The following is a 23,310-nucleotide window of genomic DNA, read 5'->3' on the forward strand; positions in this document are numbered from 1 at the left end:
CAGTTCGAATTCACCAGGCGCCCCTTGGAAACCCAATGGGGCAGTTCTACCCTGTCCTATAGGGTCACTGTGAGTCGGAATCTACTCGACGCAGTGGGTTTGGTTTTTTTGGTCTCCTTCTTATGCCTGCGTTGTGAAATGCTAACAAATGATAACATGGCTTGGTAGCAGGAAGTCCAAGAAAGAAGGAGCAGAAACCAAAACCACCAATTGGTTTAGCCCTTAGATAAACATTCTCATTTTTACCAAGCGTTCATTTAGTATCTGTCAGTCTAAGGTGTTGTGCTGTTTTTGTTAATCAATAATTAACCATCAGAGAATGTCTCTTAGAGATTTTTTATCTAATTGGAACAGAGAAAAACCTTTGTCTTACAGTTTCATTGAGGAGGCACAATTGATACCCGTAAAACAGTGTTATCAGGGTGATCGATAGATGCCAGGACAGTCCTGGGGGGTCTAAAGAAGGCTGGGATCAGCACAGACGGGAGCGACTGGAGAGGGCCTCAAGGAAGAGGCTCTGGAGGCCAGGTGCAACTGAGACAAGGGGAAAGAGTTTTCCAAACTGGAAGATTAGAACAGCAGAGGCTGAATGGGAAGAGAGAGAACTGGTGTAAGACAAGATCAAATAGAAGAGAACAAAAGAAGCTTTTAAATAGCGACTGTCAACCAGACCCTGCTAAGAGAACGCTCATTTAATACCCCCGGCATGCAGTGTATTGTCGTCCTCATTTACAGACAAGGAAGAAAATTCAGGAAGGTACAGCAGTTTGTCCGGAAGCAGCTGGTAAACTGCAAAACAGAGATGCAAGCCCAGGCACATGTTCTTGGCGCTGCTCCGAAGCTATTGAATGGTGGTGGGTTTGAATCCAGGCTGAGAAATTTGAACTGTGTCCAGTAGACCCATGCTTTCAAACATTTTTGACCACGATGCCATAGTAAGAAATACAGTTGGCATTGTGTCTCAACACTCACACGTACAAAGCCAGAACACAGGTTTTGCAAAGTGGTACTCTCTCATACCGTGTGCTGTGCACTCCATGTCCCGTTCTATTCTGTTACATGCTTTCATATGCTGGTTTCAACCCACCAAATTGATTTCATGACTTGTTAATAGGTTTCAGCCTACAGTTTGAAAAACACTTCTGTAAAATTGACGTCTTAACAATATTGAACCTTCTGATTCATGAGTATATCTCTTAAATTATTTACGCCTCTAATTTCTTTGAGCAATGTTTGATAGTTTCATTATAAAGATATTACAAATCTTTTGTTAAATTATTCCCTCAGGACTGCAGATTTTTGATGCTATGGTATTTTTTTTAAGTTTCGCTTTCCAGTTGTTCATTGCTAGTATACAGAATATAGGCTACTTTTGTATATTGATATTGTATCCTGCAACTTTGCTAAACTCGCTTATCTAGCAATTTTTTGTATATTCCATGATTTTTTTGTGTGTTTTATCGAACTTTAGGTGAAGTTTTGTAGAACAAACTAGTTTCTTATTAAACAGTACACACGTTGTTGTATGACATTGGTTAACAATCCCACGACATGTCAACACTCTCCCTTCTCAACCCTGGGTTCCCTATTATCAGCTGTCCTCTTCCTCCTACCTTCCAGTCCCTGCCTCAGGGCTGGTGCACCCCTTTAGTCTTGTTTTGTTTCATGGGACTGTCCAGGCTTTGGCTGAAGGGTGAACCTCAGGAGTGACCTCATTACCGAGCTGAAAGGGTGTCCAGGAGCCATACTCTCAGGGTTCCTCCAGTTTTTGTCAGGCGAGCAAGTCTGGTCTTTCTTTTTTAGTTGGAATTTTGTTCTACATTTTTCTCCAGATCTGTCTGGGACCCTCTATTGTGATCCCTGTCAGAGCAGTCAGTGGTGGTAGCTGGGCACCATCTAGTTGTACTGGACTCAGTCTAGTTCCCTGAGTTTTTTTACATGGATGATTATGTATGAAAATAATCTATAAAAAAAAAACCAGTTCTGTAGACAGTGAAAGAATCATTGTAGAATTTTATGAAATCAATTAATTTACCGGTGAGAACGTAGTGGTGGGGTTTCTATGTTGTGTGACCCTCATTTTATGTAATAATTTCATGAACACCCTGCCTTCCAGCTTACCAATAAAACTTTGAGCAACAGCAGTCAGTCCGAGTTAGAAAATCGCCTCCACCAGCTAACGGAGGCCCTCATCCAGAAGCAGACCATGCTGGAGAGTCTCAGCACAGAAAAGAACTCCCTGGTCTTTCAGCTGGAGCGCCTGGAGCAGCAGATGAGCTCTGCCTCGGGCAGTAGTAACGGACCGTCCATTAACATGCCTGGAGTTGACAATGGCGAAGGTAACCCAGAAAAGGAATCCCAGAGGGACGTTTTCTTCATTTCCCTGCCTTTATTTCCAGCCTTGCTAATTCAGGCATGATTTTGAAAAATTACAGAAAGACCATTTTTATTTGAAAAGAAACCTTATCCATTGAAGGACCTAATTTTCTCCTGACGTGAGACTGGGACCATTCGCTATTTAATATTTTTACTAGTGAGCTGGGTAATGGATTAATTGATATTAATATTACTGATAATTGTACAGAAATATATAGGACACTTAATGGTGCTGAGTAGGCAAATAATTCAGTAGAGAAGGGCTGTCTTAGCTATCTAGTGCTGCTACAACAGAAACACCGCCAGCGGATGGCTTTAACAAAGAAAAATTTACTCTCTCACGGTCTAGGAGGCTGGAAGTCCGAATTCAGGGTGTCAGTTCCAGGGGAAGGCTTTCTTTCTCTGACAACTCTGGTGGAAGGTCCTTGTCATCAGTCTTATCACAGGGACCCCAGGTCCAAAGGATGCATGCGCTCCTGGTTCTCCTTTCTTGGTGGTAGAAGGCCCCTCTCGTCTCTGCTCACATCCGTCTTTTTATCACAGAAGAGATTGACTCAAGACATAACCTAATCCTGTAGATTTTCGTCCTGCCTCATTAACATAACTGCCTCTAATCCTGCTTTATTAACATCATAGGGGTTAGAACTTAGAACACATAGGAAAATCACATCAGATCACAAAATGGTAGATAACTGAACAGTACTGGGAATCATGGCCTGGCCAAGTTGATACACATTTTTGGGGGACACAATTCAATCCATAACGAGCTTTCAGGAAACAAGATTTGCTTTAATAACGTTCCAATGGATAGTTGTGAATATTAAAGCCAATACATAGTGATCTCAGGGTGTTGGGGCCACCATAACAAAGTACCCCAAACTGGGTGGCGTATCGGGATACAAATTTATCGTCTCACAGTTCTAGAGGCTAGAAGCCTAAAATCAGGGTGTCGGCTGTGCTGATTCCTTCCGAGGGCTGTGAGGGAAACTATTCCATTCTTCTCTGCTAGCTTCTAGTGGCTCTTCTTGGCTTGTAGATCTTCACATGACCATTGCCTCTCTACCCCTGTCTCCATGTCTGTTCTCTTATGAAACACTACTCAGATGGGATTAGGACCCACCCTGCTCCAGTGTAGCCTCATGTTAACCAATAACATCTACAAAGACCCTATTCCCAACCAAGGTCACAGGTACCAGGGGTTAGAACTTCAGCTTATCTTTTGGGGACACAATTCAGTCCATAACGATAATTCATAAATTATATCCATGCTCTATAATTTTAATAGCAAAACCTATAGATTCCCAACATATGTCATTAAAAAGAATGTTACGGTATATTTTTCAGCAGATCAGGTTTTTGATCTTAGAACTTCATAGTCCACAAAATACTCATGCAGCAAATCTTGCAGTTCTTTGTCCTTAAAATTTTTCCCCTCTTTCTTTAATAGCATAAGAATACATGATCACTGTAGAAAGAAATACAAAATACAAAAAAAAAAGGGAAACTAAAACCACCTGTTAATCTACCGCCCTGAGAGGACATTTTTGACCATCTTTTTTCAGACTTTCCTATGTATATTTGTGGTGTCTGTTTAACTGGTTTTCCATTTTTTTATATCAATATCTTTTCATGATGTATTTGGTACAGTAATTTGTATATTGCCTCCTAGAATCCTGTTGTGTGGCAAGACCGTGATTTGTTTAATCGGTTCCCTCTGGTTGGGGATTTAGATTGTTGCCAACTTTGGTTGCCAATACAGTGAGATCTGTGAGAGCCGGAACTCGCTGGGATTGCTCTGTTTCTCTGGGGCTTGAAGTTTTCCACCTTTGACAGGGTGCAGTCCGACCACTTTTGTAGCGCTCTGAATTAGCGGAAAATATTTGGGTTTTCCTTTTTGACAAGTTTCCGCCTAACACAGGTTCCAACTTTCACAGATCTTACTGTATGAGCAGTGCTTTAGAAAATATCCTTTATGCACATCTTTTGTTTTCTTAGGGTAAATTATTAGAGGTGGGATTGCTTTTTTTTTTCTTCAATTGTGCTTTAAGTGAAAGTTTACAAATCAAGTCAGTCTCTCATACAAAACCTTATATACACCTTGCTATATACCCGTAGTTGCTCTCCCCCTAATGAGACAGCAGATTCCTTCTCTCCACCCTGTCTTTCCGTGTCCATTCAGCCAGCTTCTGTTACCCTTGGCCTTCACATCTCCCCTCCAGAGAGGAGCTGCCCAGATGGTCTCATGTGTCTACTTGATCCAGGAAGCCCACTGCTTACCAGTATCATTTTCTGTCTTGTAGTCCAGTCCAATCCCTGTCTGAAGAGTTGGCCTCAAGAATGGTTCCTGTCCTGGGCTAACAGAAGGTCTGGGGACCATGACCTCTGGGGTCCTTCTGGTCTCAGTCAGACCATTAACTCTGGTCTTTTTACGAGAATTTGAAGTCTGCATCCCACTGCTCTCCTGCTCCTTCAGGGATTCTCTGCTGTGTTCCCTGTCATGGCGGCCATCTGTTGTAGCTGGGCACCATCTAGTTCTTCTGGTCTCAGGCTGATATAGTCTCTGGTTTATGTGGCCCTTTCTGTCTCTTGGGCTCATACTTACCTTGTGTCTTTGGTGTTCTTCATTCTCCTTTGCTCCAGGTAGGTTGAAACCAATTGATGCCTCTGAGATGGCAGCTTGCTAGTGTTTAAGACCCCAGACGCCACTCTTCAAAATGGGATGCAGGATGTTTTCTTAATAGTTTTTATTATGCCAATTGACCTAGGTGTTAGAAGTGGGATTGCTTTTGATATTTGTTGCCAAAATCAGCAGATAATTACTGAGCACCTACTCTGTGCCAGATACTGTCCTGGGTGTTGGAGAATGGTGGTGAATAAAAGAGACCCAAATCTCTGTCCTGTGGATCTTATGTTCTGGTGCTGGGAGGGGAGGGGAATACAGGCAGAGGAGACAGGCAATAATTTATGTCAGAGGGTTGTTAGTGCTGCCAAGAAAAATTAAGTAGGGAAGGAAGATAGAGGGCACCAGATGTTGGGTTGGGATTGTAATTTAAATAGTGTGGCCAAGGAAGGCCTCACGGAAGAGGTAGCTCTTGATTAAAGAACTAAAGGAGGTAAGATAGTGTAACTGTGTGGAAGTCTAGAAGAAGAGTGCCCCAGGCAGAGAGAAAAGCAGGTGCAAAGGCCCTGAGGCGGGTGTGTTGCTGGAACAGCAAGGTGGTTAGTGCAGTTGGTGTAGATGGAGTGAGAGGGAGAGTAGTGTGAGGTGAATTCAGAGTGCTCAGAGGAGCCCGGTGAGGCCGGCATAAGGGCTTTTAGTCTCAGTGAGGTAGGAAGCCATAGAAGGGTCTTAGAGCGGTGGCTGATCTGACTTGTAACAGCATGCCTGCAGCTCATAGAGAAGTGGGTTGCCACTGAAGGCAGGAATCGGGATCATAGCTTTGGCCATGCTGAGTTTGAGATGCCTATTAGATTCCATTTGGAGATGAAGTATGCAACTGGATGAGTCTGGAGCTTATGGGGAGGTGTGGGCTGGAGGCATAAACTTGGGAGTCATCAGCTTTGCCATGTAGGAAGGTTTATGGCTTCACTCTTGCTAGCCCAGGAAGAAAGTGTCTGTTTATATTGACTCTTTCTTAACACTGGGTACTCCCAAATCTTAGCTATTTTCATGGGGAAAATATTTTTCTTAATATTTAAATTTTGATCTTGGTTTTTGTGGATATAGATGTTTAAACATTTTATACAGCAAAATCTGTGAAAGCCGGAACCTGCATAAGGTGGAAACCTGTCAGAGAAGGAAAACTGAAACATTTTCTGCTAATAGAAAGGAATAGAAAAGTGGCAAGACTGCACCCTGTCAAAGGTGGAAAACTTGCAAGACCCAGGAAAAAAAAGCAATCCTGTCGAGTTCTGGCTGTCACAGATTTCAGTGTATAATCAAATTTATCAGTCTTTCCTTTAGGGTTTCTTCTACTTTGAGTGTAATGCTTAGAAAGTTGGCTTTGAGAATCTCTTCCGTATATGATATAATGTATATCCAGCTATAATTTTGTTAGAAAGTTGATTTTGGTGTCGGCACGTTAATTTGTTGCTATTTTATTGTTGAAACAGGCACACGTCTGCGAAACGTTCCTGTTCTTTTTAATGACACGGAAACCAATCTGGCAGGGATGTATGGAAAAGTCCGCAAAGCTGCTAGTTCAATTGACCAGTTCAGGTGAGAGATGCCAGTGGCAATGAGTGATGACTCTCCACTGTCTGCGACGTTTCCAGTTGTTTCAGTTACAGTGCGTCCCGTCAGGCAAAGCCGATATTTTAAAGTGGCATTTACCTTCTTTCAAGATACCTCAGTGACGTGAAATAGTTTCAAGAGTTCTGCCGGTGCCTCCGTTGTATTGACAATTTACCCCTGACCATTTCTCTTCTATCTGTAATAAACTAATCAAATTTCATCGAGAAAGCTTCTCTCTCACGTAATGATCCATTTAGGTGTTTTATCTCAATACTTTATCATGTGGTTAGAATGAAAGATGCTACTATTATGTATGTATGTATATATATATATATATATATAAATAGTCATTTTAATATATAAAGTGTATGTGATACTGTATAAATAAAGTCCTTGGGGGGTGCAAACAGTTAAGCATTCAACCACTGGCCAAAAAGTTGGCAGTTCAAACCCACCCAGAAGTGCCCCAGAAGACTGGTCCTGGTGATCTTCCAAAAGGTCACAGCCTTGAAAACCCCATGGAGCAGTTCTACTCTGTGTACATGGGGTCACCGTGATTCGGAATTGACTTGACAGGAACCAACAGCAACAACAATTGTATAAGTAATGTATGTAATTTTTATATATTTATGTATATGTACATATAAACTTTGTGTACTAGCAGACATGTCCACCTTATAAAGAAAATATTTTAACAGTTTACATATAGCCTTGATAAAATGCATATCTTAATAACCTACTAAACTTTTTCCTTTTAGTGTTTGTAATTATGTGTACTTTTCATAAATTGTTGCATAATAATCTTTTCTTACCTTCTCGTATCACAGGGTCGCTATGAGTCGGAACCGACTCGACGGCACTGGGGCTGGCTGGGGTGTATCATAGATAGGGTTATGATGTTAAAGATAAGCAGGATGATTTACAAAGGTTTCCTGAAGCCCCGGGACTAGGGTGCCATAGTCATTGTTTCCAAATTACTAAGCACATCTATTTCAACTAGTCATTTATTCGACATAGGTAATATTTCAGAGAACTTATTGCAAGGCATCGTGCTCGTAGCTGTGAGAGAAGCAGAGAGGCATAGAAGAAAGGTGTGTTGGCCGGCAGACATATCCGCCTCGTAGGGGGGGCATGTCGCAGAGAGGCCTGAGGGGAGGGTCTGCACAGCCTGTTCCTGCTGTACTTGTGTAAGCGTTCACTTGAGTGTCTGTAGTCTTGCCTTTCAAAAGCATTTGTCTATGCGAAAGCTTTCAGATTGGCCCTTTGCAAGTAACTTCTGGCCTGACTCTGTTCCTGTTCAGGTGTTTCACAGCTGACTTTATTTTTTGCACCTTCTCCAGTTCCTAAAAGAAAAGTGGTTTTGAGAAGGACCAACCTTGCATCCTGCAGCTATACCCATAAAATTAAGAAAAATCACTTGCGCTTACGTTTTAACAGCCAAGCCCCCAAGTAATGGTAAAGGTATTGGCCTACTACCGTGACACGTCTGGAGCCCCGGTGGTGCAGTGGTTAAGAGGTTGGCTCCTAACCAGAAGGTGGGCAGTTCAACCACCAGCTGCTCCTTGGGAACCCTTGGGCAGTTCTACTCTGTCTTACAGCCTCCGCTCTGAGGTGGGATCGACTCTACGGCAGCAGGTTTTATGCCATGTCTATATGGTTATTTCAAGCAGTCGTGCAAGAATCTGCTATAAAAACCATACTTCTGTGGTTGCCACCCAGATAGTTCCAGTGAGTGAAATTTTAAAAAGCCTCAGTAGGTATTACCAGAGGAAGATTTGTTCAGAGTGTAACTCTCTTCTTGTCTCCCTCCCTCGCCCCCTTCCTTTGCACAGCATCCGCCTGGGAATTTTTCTCCGAAGATACCCCATAGCTCGGGTGTTTGTAATTATATACATGGTAAGTAAACATCTGTGAGAGACAGAGCTGCCCTTGGCTTTTAACCAGGTTTTTTCTTTCTTTCTTTTTAGCCTCTAATCTTATTGATAGTTTAACAATCAATTTTGAAAGACTAGAACACATTTTTGGTAATTAAAAAATTTTTAAATGGATTGTAAGGTGACAGTTGTGTCTAAAATAAACTTTAGTGCAGTTTAATAATTACCTTCATTTGTAAGCCCCTCTAATGGTAAAAACATGATACAAAACAATTGAGTTAATTTTTATCTTGATGTTGTAAAGGTGCTTTAATTATTCTCATGTATATTGCTGTATTTTCTAAGAGAGTTAGTATATTTTCTTTTAGACTTTTTAGCTCTAATAAGATGGCTACAGTAATTTGGGATGCCATTTCACGTGCCCTGCATGCCTAAAAAGGCCACTAATATTCTGAGTGGGTATGTCTAAAAGTAGTAAAGATTGGAAATTTTTTTGAGAAGAAATAAAAACATACTTAAAAAGAAGTTTCTCTCTGATCCACTAGAGGGAAGACTTACTCTTTTAAAGAGAAAAATTTTTTTAAAGGAAGGGATGGGGGATCAAAAGAAAAAAAACTGAAGGTATCAGAAAGGAGTCAGAATATACCCACAGTGGGTGAGATTGACCTCCGGGGTGCTGGAGCTGGCGAGCCGCACATCTCCGTGCGTCCATACAAGACAGGCTTTGTTGCCCACTGCAGAGTGGTTAGGCTCAATGAGGGCATCTCACGTCACTTTAGCACCGCCATGGGGATAATTAGTGTAGATCAGGTTACCCACTTACTCACTGCTATCCAGTCCATTCCGACTCTTAAAAAAACCCAGTGCCATCGAGTCGATTCCAACTCATAGCGACCCTATAGGACAGAGTAGAACTGCCCCATAGAGTTTCCAAGGAGCTCCTGGTGGATTCGAACCGCTGACCCTTTGGTTAGCAGCAGTAGCACTTAACCACTAGGCCGCCAGAGTTTCCATTCCAACTCATAGCAACCCTATAAGACAGAGTGGAACTGCCCCGTCTTTCCCCCGTGGAACAGCTGGTGGGTTCAAACTGCCAGCCTTTCGATTAGCGGCCAAGCACTTAACCACTGTGCCTTCAGGGCTCGAAGGTCATATACTGGACCCTAAATCAACCTCTGAAAGCTGAAACGGTATTTCCGTCAAGAATGTTCTCCCATCTCCTCTCCGCCAATCATGGCTGGCCCCCCTTTCAAAGCACTGACTGTGACTCTGTTCCTTAAAGCCTTTCCAGCAGCTTGCTGCATCTCTGGCAGCGTTATTCATGCCATCTACTCTGCATGACAGTCACCGAATTGGTTGTTTATGCGAACACGGGCGTATTGTGACTGTGCCTAAGTTCAGGACTTTTCTCCTCTCACCTGAGTGTTCTATAGAATAACAGGTCTATTACCTTCCACTGCACTTAGCTCATTTAATTGTTGATTCGTTTGTTCCTTTGTTATTTACCCCGTAAACATGTTCCGAGCCCCTACAGTGTTTCAGACCCGGTGCTAGCCATACATGGGAAACAAAATAAGGCCTGCCACCTGCCCTCGGTGCCACACACAGTGAGCCTTTGGTAAAGGTTGATTCATTGGCTAATCCATAAATTCTTTTTTTTTTTTTCCTTAGGCTTTGCTTCACCTCTGGGTCATGATTGTTCTGTTGACTTATACACCAGAAATGCACCATGATCAACCACATGGCAAATGAACTGAATCTAGCTGTTTGAATGATTGGTTGTCTTTTTCCAGACTTGGAATCAGCAGAAGGGCCAGTTGCCTGAAGTTCCTGAAAAGGGTGCACAAGATTATTTTATCACTACCAGCTTTTAACTTTTTAAGTTATTATTCGAGTACTCTGCTACCTAAATCTCTCTCTTATTTCCTTCAAATGGTAAGGGTTTCTAAAACAGATGATAATTTAACAAGTTCAGCTTCGCTTTTTCTGAGTTCAGTGATCCTAAGAGATATATATATACACACACACACAGAGCTGCTGGAGTTGTTCACCTCTGTGCAGACAGTCTTGTATTTTAGGTCACTGATTATGGGCTATAATCAGGGAAACTAATTGTATTTAGAGATATAAATAAAAAGTTTTCTTTTTGATAATTCAGTGTGCTTTTGTATTTCATACTTTTAACTGTGCAAATATAGATTTACTTTTTACATGTTAAAGGCCTGATTGGTGCAAAATCTTTTTATAAATGCATAAATAAAATTTACCGTGCATTCTTCTTTTTAAAATGTTTTTTCATCTGCATTATACAAGACCTTCCTAGATGGGCTTTAGTGAGTACAGCCAGAAACCAACAGCTGAAAACTCATTGCCATCGATTCCAACTCATAACGACCCTATATTTTTGTTGTTAAGAGCCATCCAATCAGTTCCAGCTCATAGCGACCCTTCATACGACAGAATGAAACACGGCCCAGTCCTGCACCATCCTCAGAATCCTTGTTATGCTTGAGCCCATTGTTGCAGCCATCGTGTCAGTCCATCTTGTTGAGGGTCTTCCTCTTTTTCGCTGACACTCTACTTTACCAAGCATGGTGTCCTTTTCCAGGGACTGATTCCTCCTGATAACACGTCCAAAGTATGTGACACGTAGTCTCGCCATCCTCCTTTCTAAGGAGCATTCTGGTGTACTTCTTCCAAGACAGATTTGTTCATTCTTTATAGCGACCCTATAGGACACAGTAGAACTGCCCCATAGGGTTTCCAAGGCTGTAAATCTTTACAGGAGCAGACTGTCACATCTTTTTCCCACGGAGCAGCTGTTGGGTTCCAACAGCAAACCTCTCAGCAGCTGAGCACTTAACCACTGTGCCACCAGAGCTCCTTTCAGCAGCAGAAGTCCCTTGTGCATGAGTCGCAGTGGTTTGCCACTGCTCCCCAGTGTGTACATTTCCTTTTTCCCTCTCCTTCCCGCTGTGCTCCAGTCTTCCTTTTATCCTTACTCACTGTCTTCCTTTTTTCCTTTCCTCCAGCCTACACCTTAGGTTAGCTCTTGCTTGTGGCATTTGGGAGTCAAGTCTGTTTTAGCAGCCTTTGCGCCTTGAAACACTCCAGTGCAGAGCATTTACAGAGTTCTTTGAAAAGCGACATTTTCTTTGCTTTAGGTCTGGTATAATGTCTGTTTTGATTTTCTTTTCATCTGCATGTCTGAAATCTTAAGTCCTTTTGTCACCTAGGTACTCTCTCTTCCATATATAATTATGTGAATCTTGGGCTGTGCAAGGGTTTAGTCCTTCCTATCGGGAGTGTGTCTTTGAAGTACTCAGCTTGGTGCCTAACTGGAAACTTAACTGAAGTTTCTATTCTAATGATGCCTTTACTATGAACTTCAATTGACCTGTAAGCACTATAAACCCTTCAAAAGTTTTGTCGCACTATTAGAAGTATATGTTTCTTATTCTTCATCAGGAAATTAAGGTTTAAGGTCATCTATGCTTGGGCTTTTCCTCAGCTTGCATAAGTGAAAAGGCAGAACGTTTCACTTCATAAAAAAGTGGGTCTGAAGCGCCTGCTCTCTAAAATCTATATGATTCTGTTAAAACTCAACCACAAAAAGACAAACAACCCAATCAAGAAGTGGGCAAAGGATATGAACGTGCACTTCACTAAAGAAGATATTCAGGCAGCTAACAGATACCTGAGAAAATGCTCTCAATCATTAGCCATTAGAGAAATGCAAATTAAAACTACGATGAGATTCCATCTCCCTCCAACGAGGCTGGCATTAATCCAAAAAACACAAAATAGTAAATGTCAGAGAGGCTGCGGAGAGATTGGAACTCTCATACACTGCTGGTGGGAATGTAAAATGGTACAACCACTTTGGAAATCTATCTGGCATTTTCTTAAAAAGTTAGAAATAGAACTACCATGCAACCCAGAAATCCCACTCCTCGGAATATACCTGAGAGAAATAAGAGCCTTTACACGAACAGATATATGTACACCCATGTTTATTGCAGCTCTGTTTACAATAGCAAAAAGCTGGAAGCAACCAAGGTGTCCATCAACGGATGAATGGATAAATTGTGGTATATTCACACAATGGAATACTACGCATCGATAACAGTGACGAATCTGTGAAACATTTCATAACATGGAGGAACCTGGGAGGCATTATGCTGAGTGAAATTAGAGGCAAAAGGACAAATATTGTATAAGACCACTATTATAAGATCTTGAGAAATAGTATAAACTGAGAAGAACACATACTTTTGTGGTTACAAGGCGGGGAGGGAGGGAGGGTGGGAGAGGGTTATTTACTGATTAGTTAGTAGATAAGAACTACTTTAGGTGAAGGGAAGGACAATACTCCATACACAGAAGGTCAGCTCAACTGGACTGGACCAAAAGCAAAGAAGTTTCCAGGATAAACTGAATGTTTCAAAGGTCAGCAGAGCAAGGGCGGGGGTTTGGGGACTATGGCTTAAGGGAACTTCTAAGTCAATTGGCAAAATAATTCTATTATGAAAACATTCTGCATCCCACTTTGAAATGTGGTGTCTGGGGTCTTAAATGCTAACAAGCGGCCATCTAAGATGCATCAATTGGTCTCAACCCATCTGGATCAAAGGAGAATGAAGAACACCAAGGTCACACGATAACTATGAGCCCAAGAGACAGAAAAGGCCACATGAACCGGAGACTTACATCATCCTGAGACCAGAAGAACTAGATGGTACCCGGCCACAACTGATGACTTCCCTGACAGGGAGCACAACAGAGAACCCCTGAGGGAGCAGGAGAGCAGTAGGATGCAGACCCCAAATTCTCATAAAAAGTCCAGACTTAGTGGTCTGACTGAGACTAGAGGAATCCCGGCAGTCACGGTCCCCAAACCTTCTATTGGCCCAGGACAGGAAGCATTCCCGAAGACAACTCATCAGACATGGAAGGGACTGGACAATGGTTTGGAGAGAGATACTGATGAAGAGTGAGCTACTTGTATTAGGTGGACACTTGAGACTGTGTTGGCATCTCCTGTCTGGAGGGGAGATAGGAGGGTAGAGAGGGTTAGAAACTGGCAAAATTGTCATGAAAGGAGAGACTGGAAGGGTTGACTCATTAGGGGGAGAGTAAGTGGGAGTATGGAGTAAGGTGTATATAAGCTTATATGTGACGGACTGACTTGATTTGTAAACGTTCACTTAAAGCTCAATAAAAATTACTAAAAAAAAAAAGTGGGTCTGAGAGAGATTGGAGGGCTGTGGTGGGGACACATTACTACATGTAAACAGGATTCTGGTCACAGGATCTTATTTAGGTATGATAACCCTTAGAGTCCTGCTGGGAAGTCAGATCTGACCTTGAGCTGAACAAAGAGAGTTTAGTCATATATTTTAAAGATTTTTTTCTTTCCCCTTTTCTAATTTGGAAATGTTTCTGGAAAATGATTAAAGACAGCTGACACATTTAAAATGGAAACCAGCACAGGCTTACTCGCCAAGTATTTATTGCCATATTTCCTGCCTTGCGTATGTCCTCCTGGCTTTCGTGGGGACGTCTCTAAATCTTTTGTTCAGTCTTTGCATATTCTTGGCTTTGGAAATAGTTTGACAAAGTGTTTCCGGGATTATTTTTCTGCACTTAAATCTTCAATTGGTTTTCAGTTTCAGTATTCTCGACTAACTGGGGCATTTTTTTTTTAAGTGTTAACCATTCCCTTCAGCCCTCAAAGTGACAGTGACATCTTTGCTTCTTAACACTGTAGAGAGGTCTTTTGCAGCAGGTTTCACCAGTGCAGTACGTCATTTGATTTCTTGACTGTTGCTTCTATAGGCATTGATTGTGGATCCAAGTAAAATGAAATCCTTGACAACTTCAGTATTTTCTGTTTAAAGTGTTTACTTTAAAGTGTTAAAAAGCAAAGGTGTCACTTTGAGGACTAAGGTGCACTTGACCCAAGCCATGGTATTTTCAGTCACCTCAATGTTGTTTTCATGTGCTTGCAAAAGCTGGACGGTGAATAAAGAAGACCGAAGAAGAATCGATGCATTTGAATTGTGGTATTGGTGAATAATACTGACTATATCATGGACTTCCAGAAGAACTAACACATCTGTCATGGAAGAAGTAGGGCGAGAATGTTCCTTAGGAGTGAGGATGGTTAGACTTTGTCTCACTTCAACTTTGCACATGTTATCAGGAGGGATCAGTCCCTGGAGAAGGACATCATGCTTGGTAAAGTGGAGCTTCAGTGAAAAAGAGGAAGATCCTCAATGAGATGGATTGACACTGTGGCTGCAACAATGGGCTTAAATATAGCAACAGTTGTGAGGATGGTGCAAGACCATGCAATGTGCCCTTCTGTTGTATGTTGGGTCGCTTTGAGTCAGAACCAACTTGATGGCACTTAACACCACCATTCCCCTATCCTCAAATAACATGAAACCTTCTTGACCAAATTAAAGGGGTTGTGTGAGAGCCAAAGATTTTCCCCTCTCAATCCAATGTATTTAAAGACATTCATATATAACTATGTGTATAAGTCATACACATACAAATATTATTGGAGTTCTTGTACTGCTTTGTAGCTGTCAAGTCTCCAGCATCGAGTGATACACTATGTATGTGTTTATAGTCTGTCTTCCTTACTGAAACGTAAACTCTGCAAGAGCAGGGGCTTGTTTTGTTCACCACTGTGTTCCTAGTTGCTGGAAGTGGCCAGCAAGTAAGGTACTCATAATTTGAATTACTTTGTAGTCTTCTCATGATTTAAAATAAAACTACCACCCACTTTGTTATTTTTAAACTTGGTTTTCTCTAGTCTTTGTGCTTACCAAAAACTCTATTGCTTCAGAACAAAAAGTTCAAAGGAAAAGTGTGAATTCACTTTTGAAAATGTGATGTAAATAGACTTATCCTGGCACTTTGTTCTATAGATGAGGGATTGGCAGGTGTATGGGGCTGGGTGGTCCAGCCTTCATTCAAGAAGACTTGCATCCAACTCACTTTAGGAAAAGAATCTACTCAGATCTGCCTCATTGGGCTCCAGCTCCCTATTGCAAGAGGCCAACTGAGTGTTGGAAAGACTCATTTGGGCATCGTGGTCTGAGCAGGAAGTAGAAGGAAAGAGTTGGTAAAGCCAAAGAAGATAATTAAGCACTAGTGGCCTAAGGGACGTCAGGCTATGCTAGGCCAGAAGAAAGAAGCGACTGAGAAAGACGTCTTTGTGGTGGCTGTTCTGCATACATGGAGAATGAAGGTTCCTATTAACCTTCTTCTGAGTGACAAGGATACGAATTAAACGATTCTGACCTCCACACTTCTAACAGGTGATCTCGTGTACTTTGGACCGTCATCAAGAAAGACACACCACTGGAAAAGGACGTCATGCTAGGTAAAGTAGAGAGCCAGTGAAAATGAGGGAAACCCTCCATGAGATGCATTGACAGAATAGCACAACCATAGATTCAACCATTCCAACGACCATAGAGAGGGCGCGGGACCAGGCAACATTTCGTTCTGTTATTCCTAAGGTTGCCATGAATTGGAGCTGACTCTGTGGCGACTAATAACAAGAGCAATGGGTGATCTGCTTTCCAGACACAGACACCCTCCAAATAAGTAAAACTTCTTTCTTTGTAAGAACACTTGAATGTCAGATGTGTCCCACATGAGAAGCTTATTTATAGAAGATGTCTCTAGGAGAAGAAAGTGGGTGATAGTTTTGTTTTAAATCATAATAAGACTACAAAATAATTCAAATTATGAGTACCTTACTTGCTGGCCACTTCTAGGAACTAGGAACACAGTGGTGAACAAAACAAGCCCCTGCTCTTGCAGAGCTTACATTTCAGTGGGAAAGGCAGACTATAAACACATACACAGTGCATCACTTAATGTTAGGTGCTATGAAGAAAAATAAAATGGGATGAGGGCATAAGGTGGGGTGGGAGGATGGCCAGGGAAGTCCTGTCTTGCAGAATTGACACTTGCATGGGACCTGGACAAAGTGCTTGGACATGCAGAACAAGGGCTGGCCTTTCTAGGCAGTAGAACTGAGAAGAGCATGCTTGGTGTGGTCCAGGAAAAGAACAGCAAGGAAGCCAGTGTGGCTGGGACAGATGAGTAAGGGGAGGAAGTAGTGTGGGGCCAGTCTTGTAGGACCTCTAGGTCAAGGTAAGGATTTTGGATTAAAAATCCATTTTTGTTCCTCCATTGTCACCCCCTCACCGCTGAACCATCACTTTTTAAAAAACAGGAAAAGCCTTTGAAAATCTAGGTTTTGGAAATGGGTAGACTATGGTTGTTGTATATGCAAATACAAACTAGTATATGAATCATTTTGCTGGCCTGTGGACAGGCTGTATCTGAGGAAGTTATTTTCCTATGTAGTAACTAAGAATAGGGGGGATCAGTCCCTGGAGAAGGATATCATGCTTGGTAGAGTCAGCGAAAAAGGAAGACTCTCAACAAGATGGGTTGACACAGTAGCTTCGACAATGGGCTCAAGGATAACAAAGGTTGGGATGGCACAGGATTGGGCAGTGTTTCGTTCTGTTGTGCAGAGGGTCGCTATGAGTTGGAACTGACTTTACAGCACCTAACAACAAAGTAAGAATTCTTCCCCCTATTTTATGGGTTTAACAACAAAGTAAGAATACCTTATCAACAAGCATGTACGTTTCCCGCTATTTGTTCATCTCCACATTTCACAGTTAACTCCTGATCTTGTTCAAGTCAAAGACAAACAGTAAAATGAAATCTAAGAGTAGAACCCTTCAGGTCTAAAGGCAGATATCTCCCTTCTTTTGACGGACTAACCTAGTGTGGCTCACTGACTGGCATTGCTGTTGTCTAACCATCAGACTTATATACTCAAATGTCTTCGGACATCCTGATCCCTTGTGGGCAAAGACACTACTTGTTTATTCACTGTCGTATCCCGGTGCCTGGCACATACCTGGCCTTCAGATGATATTCACTGAACTTTAACGAATGAATTAGTCATAGCACTAAAGGTCATGCGTGCTCTTTGTCTCGAGCTCCCTAGATTTTCACCATCATCTCCCTCACCCATACTGCTCATCTGGTTTCTAAAACCACACCAAAAAGAAAGAGAAACTGCGACTGACCAGGTACATGGGCGGTAATGAGGGGCTAGATTGAATGGTCTGGCTAGGTTTCCCCAAAGAAGGGAAAGCCTTGAAGATTTAAAGTACAAATGCAAAAGTTGACCTGACGATATTGCTGGCTGTAGATGGTCACGGTGAAAACCTTGAGTCATCAGGGAAGTTTCAATTATGCTTGATGGGCTCTCTCAAAAAGACGGGGTGTACTTAAGTGTAGGAAGCTTCCGAAAGAGACACAATATTGAGATGTGATTTTCGAACATTCTGCGAAGCAGCACCTAGATATAATCAGGTTCTTTCCGATACCAAATTAAGCTTTCTTTCTATCCATCGTACTCTTCTTTAGCTTCTGCTTGTCTTGCAATCGTAGTTAAACTCGGTTTATGTAAAGTAGTGAGGTTTATACATGTAGACTTAATCAGTTGCTAGCAATTACTAAACCAGCTGAATTCAAGAATTAATAAAAACCCTAAATGTAGTAGGGGCTAGAACATGCACTCTCAACAGGGGCGATATCACCTCCCAAGGGGGGTAAAATTCAGCGTTTAGGGCAAAAATATGTTGCTCTTTTTGTATATAAAGCATGGACATACATGGTGTACATACACAGACACACAGTATACTGTGGTACTGACATTTGGTGGGGGACAGTGATAATGAAAAGGTTGACAAGCACTGGGCCAGAACAATAAGAGACCTCGTTCCTGCCCTTCTACATTCTAAGAGAGGAAACTGGTTTTGAAGTCGTTTGTGATCAGGTTCAAGCCCCTCCCACCTCTGATTCTACACCCTAGTCTTGTGCCCACTGTACTCGTTTGTTTTATTGTTCCAATTACTCCCTGCCTCTTCCTCTGGGAGGAGTTTACTTCCTGCCCCACCAATGTCAGCCTTGCTGCATGAACTGTTGCTCTGACCAGTGAACCACGCATGGTAGAGACGTGTGCCATGTCCAAGCAGGTGCTTTAAGGGTCATCTTATGGTTCCACCAAACTTGTTCCTCTGCCTGAGACCAGCACGTCCCAGGCAGGGGCTGCTCCTTCAGCCCAGGTGCTGGAATGAGAGGACATGGAGCAGAGCCAAAACATGGAACATGTCCAGAAAGGACACAGAGCTTGAATGAAGAGTAAACCTTGGCTTTTGTGGCCTCTGAGATTTGGGAGGTGCTTTGTTACTGCAGCATAACCTAGTACCAGCTGAGTAATGTGCCCACCAGTGCGCCTTGCTCTCACCACCTCCAGACCCCGCCCTGTGCTCAGCACACTTCCCTTCTTGGCTCCTGTTCCCTCCTGGTGTCAGCTTAAGTGCCACTTTCTCTGTGAAGTCAGAATCCCTCAAACCATCCCCCCCAAAAAATAAAAAAAGGAAAGAAAAAACTAGGTGAGGTATCTGCAGTAGGCAAAATAATGCTCCCACAAAAGATATCCATCTATGTCTTAATCCTCAGAACCTCTGAATATGTCACCTTACATGGTAAAAGGGACTTTGCAGATATGATGAAGGATCTTGAGTTGCGGAGAGCATCTTGAATTACCCAGCTGTGCTAATGACAAAGGCCCTTAAAAGATGGAAGGTGAAGAGTCAGAGAAGCAGATGTGACCATAGAAGCAGAGACCAGAGGGATGCAACTGCTGGCTTTGAAGATGGAGGAAGGGGCCATGAACCAAGGAATGCAGGCGGCCTCTAGAAGCTGGAAAAGGCAGGGAAACAGATTCTTTCCGAGAGCCTCCACAAAGGATTTCAGTCCTGCTGACCTTGATTTTAACCCAGTGAGACCGATTTTGGATTTCTGACCTCCAGAACCGTAAGATAACAGATCTGTGTTGTTTTAAGCCACTGTTTATGGTCATTTGTTGCAGAAGCAATAGACCAATAACACACCGTCTCCTCCTGGTTTTGAGCTTCCAGAGCGCGCAGTGGTCCCCTGATCACACCAGTGTGAGGAACTGCCCCTTCGCTTTCCATCACTCCAGCTAGACTCTAGGCTTGATACAGGTACCAGAGCACAATTGTATTTTCAGAGCCTACACTAGTGCAAGGCACTGATATTAAACACTCAGTGCGGATTTGTGGAATGAACAATTTTCAAAGCCATGACTAAACAACAAAAAGACAAAGCTAATCAAAAAATGGGCAGAGGACTTGAACAGACATTTCACCAAAGAAAGGGCAGAGGACTTGAACAGACATTTCACCAAAGAGGATATTCAAATGGCCAACAAGCACATGAAAAGATGCTCAACATAATTAGCCATTCCAAAAACCCAAACCCATTGCCATCAAGTCAATTCTGACTCATAGCAACCCCACAGGACAGAGTAGAACTACTGCATAGGGTTTCCAGGGCTGTAAATCTTTATGGAAGCAGACTGCCACACCTTTCTCCCAAGGACCAGCTGGTGGGTTCAAACCACTGACCTTTCCATTAGCAGTTGAGCACTTAACCACTGTGCTACAAAAAAAAAAAAAAAAACCTTTTGCCGTCTAGTCAATTCTGACTCATAGTGACCCTATAAGACAGAGTAGAACTGCCCCATAGTGTTTCCAGGGAGTGACTTGTGGATTCAGACTGCCAACCTTTTGGCTAGCAGTCCATCTCTTAACCGTTGTGTCACCAGGGCTCCACTGCACCACCAGGACTCCTTAGTTAGACATTCCAAAAAAAAGCCATTGCTCTCGAGTCAATTCCAACTCATAACGACCCTACAGGACAGAGTAGAGCTGCCCTATAGAGGTCCCAAGGACCGCTGGTGGATTCAAACTGCCAACTTTTGGTTAGCAGCCATAGCTTATCATAGCTCTTAACCACTGCGCCACCATTACATATACGGTCTCTATGAGAACTACCATTAGGGAGATGTAAATCAAAACTACAAAGAGGTACCACCTCGCCCCTTTTCATAGACTAAAGTGCATCCCCCCAAAATGTGTGTTTACTTGGCTAGGCCATGATCCTCAATATTGTGTGGTCCTCCACTATTTTGTGATCTGATATGATTATCCTATGTGTTGTAAATCCTAACTTCTATGATGTTAATGAGGGCAAGATTAGAGACAGTTATGTTAATGAGGCAGGACTGAATATACAGGATTAGGTTGTATCTTGAGTCATTCTCTTACAAGATACAAAAAACAGAATTAAGCAGAGAAGATAGGGACCTCCTATCACCAAGAACGAAGAACCAGGAGCAGAGCGCATCCTTTAGACCCATGGTCCCTGCACTGAGAAGCTCCTAGACCAGGGGAAGATTGATAACAAAGACCTTCCAGCAGAGCTGACAGAGACAGAAAGTCTTCCCCTGGAGCCAGCACCCTGAACTTGGACTTTTAGCCTCCTAGATTGTGAGAGAATAAATTTCTCTTTCTTAAAGCCATCCACTTGTGGTATTTCTGCTATAGCAGCACTAGATGACTAAGACACCCCTATTAGAATGGCAGTGGTCAAAAAAACGGAACAAGAGGTGTTGGCAAGGCTGTGGAGACACTGGAACTCTCATCCATTACTGGTGGGCATGGGAAATAGCACAGCCGCTGTGGAAAACAGTTTGACCAGTCCTCAAAAAGCTGAACACAGAACTACCATATGACCCAGCAATCCCAGTCCTAGGTCTACACCCAGAAGAAGTGAGGGCAGGAACGCAAACAGAAGCCTATACACCAATGTTCACTTTTCACAGTAGCCAAAAGGTGGAAACAACCAAAATGTCCATCAACAGAGGAATGGATAAACAGAATGTGGTATATATACACAATGGAATACTACTCAGCCATAAAGAGCGATGAAGTCCTGACGCACACCACAACATGGATGAACCTTAAAAACATCATGCTGAGCAGAGTCAGTCAGTCACAAAACAGCAAATATTGTATGATCTCACTTATATGAAATAAGTACATATATAGAAACCAAAGATTACTAGTTGTTGCCAGAGGTATGAGGGGGCTGTGGTGGCACAGTGGTTAAGAACTAAGGCTGCTAACCAAAAGGTCAGCAGTTCAAATCTACTAGCTGCTCCTTGGAAACCCCGTGGGGCAGTTCTACTCTGTCCTATAGGGTCACTATGAGTCGGAATGGACTCGAAGGCGATGAGTTTTTAGGGGTGTAAGGAAGAGGAAAAGGGGGAGTTTTTGCTTAGGGGGCACTGGGGTTATGTTAATGGTGGTAGAATAATTTGGACAAGAATAGGGAGAATGGCTGCGCTACTTGAAGAATGCCGCCAATGTTACTGAATCCCACATGTAGAAATTGTTGAGATGGCATACGTTTTGTCAAGCATGTTTCACCACAATAAAAGAAGAACAGGACTAATGAGGAAAACAGTGATGTGTGACAAAAAAAAAAAGTACACATTTAAAGCTGGATGCCACTACTTCCTGGCTTAGTTAATTAAGTGGGTGTGTTGCTCAGCAAGTCACTTAACATCTTGACTCTTGTCTTTAAGAATGGAGAAAATACCATTTATCACAAAGGTTTTCCCCGTAAGTAAAGAGAGTGCTTTCTAAGGTGAAAAGTGTTTTTAAATGTCAGTTTTATTTTTTTTATGTTTGAGTCCCTGAGTGGTGCAAACGGTTAAGCACTTGGCTACTAACTGAAAGGTTGACAGTTTGGATCCACCCAGAGGCACCTCAGAAGAAAGGCCTGGTGATCTATTTCCAAAAGGTCACAGCCTTGAAGGGACAGGAACTGGACAAATGGACACAGGGAACCCGGGGTGAAAAAAGGGAGCACGCTGTCACTTTGCAGGGATTGAGACCAATGTCCGAAAACAATATGTGTATAAATTTTTGAACGAGAAATTAACTTGAGCTATAAACTTTCACCTAAAGCACAATAAAGAGAGAGTAAGAGACCTGACTAACCCCTGGAAGCCTTTCCTCAGCCTCAGAGGTACAAAATGCTTCTGTGGAATAATTCTGTCCTTGGCTGGCTGGAACCTGAAAATTTCACAGCCGATGCAATTCTTTAGAGTTTCCTAAGCAAATAAAAACTCATGTCAAATGTCGGGCAAAAAAAAAAAAAAAAAAAGTCAGCCTTGAAAACCCAGTGGAATGCAGTTCTGCTCTGCAACACGTGGGGTCACCATGATTTGGGATCAACTCAACAGCTGGTGGTGTGTTTATTAAAGTTTGATGGGACAGAGAAAATGAAAAACAGCTCCGTTGACTACTAGTCAGCCATGTTCCCAACACAGCCTACAGTGCTCAGATCAAGGCGTTGACAAGACAACTCTTGTGAGCACACAAAAGTGATTAGGCATCCCCCTCTTCTACAAGTAGAGTCCCTCGGTGGTGCAAATGGTTAACACCATAAGCTGCTAACTGAAAGGTTGGAGGTTCAAGGCCACCTGGAGGTGCTTCAGAAGAAAGGCCTGGAGATCTACTTCTGAAAAATCAGTCATTGAAAAGTCAGTCAGTGAGTACAGTTCTACTCTTATACACATGGGGTCGCCATGAGTCTGAGTCAACTCGACGGCAACTGGTCTTCTACATGCGTTGCCCTTTTCTGAGCAATTGTAGCTTCTTTACCAATAATAACTTCAGCCCCGTTTAACCCTCTCCTCTAGATAACAATGACTGAGACGCTCAATCACCAAATTGCCCCTGCTTCTGGACAGCATCAACCCAATGCTGGCCCTGATTCCTCAATGCCCTTCGTTATCATCCAGCACAAGGCCAAACCCAGTAAAAAGCCCCG

At 42.6% G+C, this 23,310-nt stretch overlaps 1 protein-coding gene across 2 annotated transcripts in view; it reads left to right on the forward strand.

Annotated features, from left to right (window-relative positions):
• Positions 1 to 10,670, forward strand: part of GOLGA5 (golgin A5) — a 38,106-nt gene extending 27,436 nt beyond the window's left edge. For both annotated transcript variants that reach the window (XM_049898137.1, XM_049898138.1), the window contains exons 10-13: positions 2,117 to 2,339; positions 6,490 to 6,595; positions 8,443 to 8,506; positions 10,156 to 10,670. In XM_049898137.1, the coding sequence (XP_049754094.1) occupies positions 2,117 to 2,339; positions 6,490 to 6,595; positions 8,443 to 8,506; positions 10,156 to 10,236 (474 nt within the window). In that variant the 3' untranslated portion in view covers positions 10,237 to 10,670. The remainder of the gene's footprint in view (positions 1 to 2,116; positions 2,340 to 6,489; positions 6,596 to 8,442; positions 8,507 to 10,155) is intronic.
• The last annotated feature ends 12,640 nt before the right edge of the window (positions 10,671 to 23,310 follow it).

The sequence above is a fragment of the Elephas maximus genome, chromosome 10 (genome assembly GCF_024166365.1).
Source record: "Elephas maximus indicus isolate mEleMax1 chromosome 10, mEleMax1 primary haplotype, whole genome shotgun sequence".
Classification (NCBI taxonomy): Eukaryota; Metazoa; Chordata; class Mammalia; order Proboscidea; family Elephantidae; genus Elephas; species Elephas maximus.